This window comes from Mandrillus leucophaeus, unplaced genomic scaffold (genome assembly GCF_000951045.1).
Source record: "Mandrillus leucophaeus isolate KB7577 unplaced genomic scaffold, Mleu.le_1.0 Scaffold127, whole genome shotgun sequence".
NCBI lineage: Eukaryota > Metazoa > Chordata > Mammalia > Primates > Cercopithecidae > Mandrillus > Mandrillus leucophaeus.
Window position 1 is genome coordinate 4,090,363 of NW_012101098.1, and position 5,401 is coordinate 4,095,763.

The 5,401-nt window shown below is 47.6% G+C and overlaps 1 protein-coding gene across 1 annotated transcript in view; it reads left to right on the top strand.

Moving 5' to 3' along the window:
• The window catches only part of DHRSX (dehydrogenase/reductase (SDR family) X-linked), a 322,723-nt gene that overhangs the window by 2,679 nt on the left and 314,643 nt on the right, over nucleotides 1–5,401 (top strand). Inside the window, exon 2 of the mRNA XM_011972124.1 lies at nucleotides 3,828–3,964. Coding sequence (XP_011827514.1) covers nucleotides 3,828–3,964 — 137 coding nt within the window. The remainder of the gene's footprint in view (nucleotides 1–3,827; nucleotides 3,965–5,401) is intronic.

Here is a 5,401-nt window from a genome sequence, read left to right on the forward strand (position 1 = left end):
AGCATAGGCCTTTTCATTTTATTTTATTTTATTCTATTTTATTTTATTTTATTACACTTTAAGTTCTGCAGTACATGTGCAGAATGTGCAGGTTTCTTACATAGGTAGACAGGCGCCATGGTGATTTGCTTCATCCATCAAGCCGTCATCAATATAAGCTGTTTCTCCTAATGCTCTCCCTCCCCTAGCCCCCCACCTCCTGACAGGCCCTGGTGTGTGACGTTCCCCTCCCTGTGTCCATGTGTTCTCATTGTTCAACTCCCACTTATGAGTGAGAACATGCGGTGTTTGGTTTTCTGTTCTTGTGTGAGTTTGCTGAGAAGGATGGTTTCCAGCTTCATCCATGTTTCTGCAAAGGACACGAACTCATCCTTTTTTATGGCTGCATAGTATTCCATGGTGTCTGTGCCACATTTTCTTACTCCAGTCTGTCATTGATGGGCATTTGGGTTGGTTCCAAGTCTTTGCTATTGTGAACAGTGCCGCAATAAACATACGTGTGCGCGTGTCTTTATAGCAGAATGATTTATAATCCTTATTGCTATTTAAATTACCTTTGTATTTTTATAGATTCGTGGGTATGAGTACACTTGTGTTACACGAATATATTGCATAGTGCTAATGTTTGGGCTTTTAGTGAGGCCATCACTCAAATAACGCGCATGGTAGCCAATAGGTAATTTCTCGTCCCTCAGCCCATCCCACCCTGTGACACCTCTGAGTCCCCAGTGTCTATTATTTTATGCTCTATGTTGATGTGTACACATTATTTAACTCCCCTTATAAGGGATAACGTGTGGTATTTGGCTTTCTGTGTCTGAGTTGTTTCACTTAGGATAATGGTCTCTAGTTCACTTTGTGTTGCTGCACAAGACACAACTTCATTCCTTTTCATGGCTGCGTACTATTCCACGTTATATATGTGCCGTATTTAAAAAAATCAGAATATCTGTTGGTGGACACTCAGGCTTGATGTTTTAATAAAGAACATTCCAAGTATGTTGAAGAAAATAATCTCCTGCACAAAACTTGAAAAAGGTCATATGTGTCTGTAATAATTCACAGAAAGCGACTTGCCTGACTTCCTGCCTAGAAAATCCACTTTTCCCTCAGTCTTCCCTTCTCCAGGGAATTCATGGAAGTTCCCTTCTTGCGTTTTCTCAGCCCCCCGTACAAGTACTCATTCTTGCCTCATCGTGTCCCCGCCTCTGTCCTTGCCTAGTGATTGGTTTTTGACTTTGCACACCAGATGTCTGACTCCCACCAGCACCCCCGTTGCCTGCACCTGTGAGACACGTTCTGAATCCACCACCTCTCATACCACCTGTGCTGAACCGTGGCCGAGCTCCCCCGTCAATCCCTGGGACTGCTGCAGGGGACCCTTGATAGCCCTGTCTTCCTCCAGCTCGAGGGGATTCTCCGTGAATCTATCCCTTCATTCCTTCCTGTGACACGTATCACAGATTCGGCTCAGAGCCCTGTGATGACGCCCGGTCTGCCAGAGAGAAAGAAGCTCACGGAACTGTGCGGGGTGCCCCTGCACCTTCTTCCCTCCTCTCTTCCCTCTTTCCACGTGCTTGGCTCCAGCCAGCCAGCTGCCTTTCTCTTCCTGGAATGTCACAGGCGTGCTGGGCTTTTGCTCTGCCCGTCACAGCGTCAGCTCAGGAGGGGCCCTTCTCGCAGGGTTTTCCTCTCACCCTCCATCCAGAATCACCGCATCGACCTCTCCTCTTCTTCCTTTGCTCGGGGTTTCCTTTGAAGTTCACTCATAACTGGAAGGTGTGAGATCTGGGAAGTTCTGGCTTATTCCCAGACACATCTGTGTATTTACAGTGGATGGCATCTTACCCAGGGGAACCAAATCTCCTGGAGGCAGAGAACATGTTTATGTCGGTCTAGTTCGTTCCCTACATGCTGGGCACCGAGTGTGGGCTCTGCACATATTTTATAAAAGAAGAAGGGAAGGGTTGGAATAGGGACAGAAGGAAGGAGGAAGAAAGGAAGGAAAGAGGGAGGGAAGAAAGAAAAGAGGGAGGGAAGGAAAGAGGGAAAGAAGGAAGGAAAGAGTGAGAGAAGGAAGTAAAGAGGAAGGGAAGGGAAGGTAGGAAGGAAAAAGTGAGAGAAGTGAAGAGGAAAGGAGGGAAGGAAAAGGAAGGAAAGAGGGAGGGAAGGAAAGAGGAAAAGAAGAAGGAAGGAGTGAGACAAGGAGGGATAGCATTAGGAGATATACCTAACGTAAATGACCAGTTAATGGGTGCAGCACACCAACATGGCACATGTCTACATGTGTAACAAACCTGCACATTGTGCACATGTACCCTAGAATTTAAAGTATAATAAAAAATAAATATATGAAAAGAAGAAGAAAGGAGGGAAAGAAGAAAGGAAAGAAGTAAAGAGGGAGGGAAGAAAGGAAGGAAAGAAGGAAGGAAGGAAGGAAAAAGGGAGGGAAGGAAGGAATGAAGACAGGAAAGAGGGAGGGAAGGAAGGAAAGAAGGAAGGAGAATGGAAGGAAAGAAAAAGGGAGGGAGGGAAGGAATGAAGAAAGGAAAGAGGGAGGGAAGGAAGGAAAGAAGGAGAGAGGGAGGGAAGGAAGGAATGAGGCAGGGAAGGAAAGAGGGAGGGAAGGAAGGAAAGAAGGAAGGAGAATGGAAGGAAAGAAAAAGGGAGGGAGGGAAGGAATGAAGAAAGGAAAGAGGGAGGGAAGGAAGGAAAGAAGGAGAGAGGGAGGGAAGGAAGGAATGAGGCAGGGAAGGAACGAAGGAAGAAAGGAAAAAGAGAAGGAAGGAGGAAGGAAGGAAGGAAAGATGGAGAGAAGGCAGGGGGGACAAATGGAAGGAAGAAAAAGAAATACAAATCTCTGTCCAAATGTGGATCACTTGTCTTAACCAGAAATTCAAGTGAGATGCTCTCCGCACCTGTGCTCTCAGCAGCTGTGAAGCAAACCGTATTAACCATGTCTTTTATTTTCTGCGTTCTGATGCATGACTTCCGTGACCTTGTCAGCCCTAGAGACCCTGCCCCTCCCACGGCTAGCGAATCCCCGGCGGTGGTGAACAACCCGTCTATGAGCCTGTCTTTCGTATGCAAACCCACCAGTCCAGAATCCGCCCCCAACCGTCTCCTTTATTGCGCTTGCCTATTCCACGTCACTCTGCACCTGCCGTAACCACCCCCAAACCAGGTCCCAGAGAGTCAGGGACGGCCCCTGTGCCCCAGAGCCTGCTGAAATCATTCACACTAGCCCGCACTAAGCCTCCTCACCTGTTCCTTCGCTTGGAAACCACAAGGACAGCTCTTGTCCCCTTTGTCTTCCCACCTGACCAAACTGGGTGTGCGCCTGTGTGGTCCTGAGTGGCGTGACACGCCCCTCCTCTTGGAACCTGTGAGTAACAAACCACTTGCTCAAGAGCAATCTCCTGATCTGTTGGCCCCACCATGCCTACGTCCTGATAAAGTCTACATTTTACAACGCAAACGCACAAAGGTGTCCTGCCCAGTGCTGCCCCGAGAGCAGAGGTTAGTTCAGGATTCTCGCTCGCCTCTGAAAGGGTATATCCATGCTGCAGGCCTTTCTGCCGGTCACAGGGACAGCATATTCCAGCGCCTGCCAGGGACTCGTGGGGGATGACAGGGGATTTATCAGGTGGTTTTTTATTGCACTGTCATTACGCGAGGCTAATCCACTTTAATACATTCATGCCTCCTGAGCCTGTGGGAATTCAAGAGGAACAGAAGCAGAAAGAATGGAACCGTCCCTCCGTTTGGCATCCTGCGTCTCTGGAGGCTTAATTCTTACAAATATGTGCTCTGCTTTTAAATCTTAGTTGGATTCTTTTCTCTTCCTCTTTTTCAGGTTTCCCCCGACAACCTGACCGTGTGGCTATCGTGACGGGAGGGACAGATGGCATCGGCTATTCAACGGCGAAGCATCTGGCGAGACTCGGCATGCATGTTATCATAGGTGATGACTTTGACAGTTACTTGTGTTTTTTGTTTTTTTGTTGTTTTTTGTTTTTTTTGAGGCAGGGTCTCAGTCTGTCAGCCCACGCTGGACTGCAGTTGTGCGATCTTGGCTCGCTGCAACCTCCACCTCCTGGGTTCAAGCGATTCTCCTACCTCAGCCTCCCGAGTACCTGGGTTTACAGACAGGCACCGCCACGCCCGGCTCATTGTTGTATTTTTAGTAGAGATGGTGTTTCAATACGCTGGCCAGGCTGGTCTTGAACCCCTCAGCTCAAGCCATCCACCTGCCTTGGCCTCCCAGAGTGCTAGGATTACCGGTGTGAGCCACCATGCCTGGCAGTTAGTTGTGTTTTATACCTAACGTGAGCTACTTAGTTGTTCATTTAGACATGTATGCAAATGTTGATTTGCATATATAGAAAATTCAGTCAGATCCACAAAACTCATAAAGGTGATATTCAAAACCTGGAAAACACAGGAAATTGTTGTACTCTTTTGGAAATAGATATATGTGCTGCTTCCATATCGATCCTGTGTTTTTTTTCACATGGTTTCCTGGAAGAAAATAACCATAGATCTTTATTACTTTACTAGGGCTGCTATAACAAAGTATCTGAAGGAGACTGGAGGTTAATAAAAAGCAAAATTTAGTTTCCACAATTCTGGAGGCTGCAGGTTTAATATCACAATGAGGGCAGGGCTGGTTCCTCCTGTGGCCTCTCTCCTGGGCTTGGAGACACCGTGTTCTCCCTGCGTCCTCACAGGGAGACCCTTTCTCTGTGTGTTTTCATCTCCTCTTCTCCTGAGATGTCTTAGTCCATCTCAGGCTGCTATCACAGAATTACCATAGAATGGGCGGCTTAGAAACAACAGACATTGATTCTCCCACAGTCCTGGAGGCTGGAAGTCTGAGATCCAGGGGTGGGCAGGGCTGGTTCCTCCCGAGGCCTCTCTCCTGGGCTTGTAGGCGCCGTCTTCTCCCCGTGTCCTCACAGGGTCATCCCTCTGTGTGTGTCTGTGTCCTCATATGCTCTTCTTATAAGGACACCAGTTCGATTAGATCAGGGCCCACTCTAGTGACCTCATTTTACCTTAGTCACCACTTTAAAGACCTTATTTCCAAACACAGTCACATTCTGAGGGCCTGGGGTTTAGGACTTCAATTTCTGAATTTTGTTCAAACACAACCTCCTGACAGAATCTGAACAATGTTGTGGGATACTTGTTTTTTCTGCATCCATGCCCTGTAGACACTCGATGTTTGATTTCTGCTCTTCTTTTTGCAAATCTCTCTAAAAGCTTATCGTGAGCCCTGACTCCTCTTTAGGTGGGACCTCTTCAGGTCTCCCTTCAACTGGGAACATGAGGACAGTTGGAATGAACCCATTCCACTATTGTCAGTGAAGGAGAGGGGGAGGGGGAGGGGGAAGAAGAG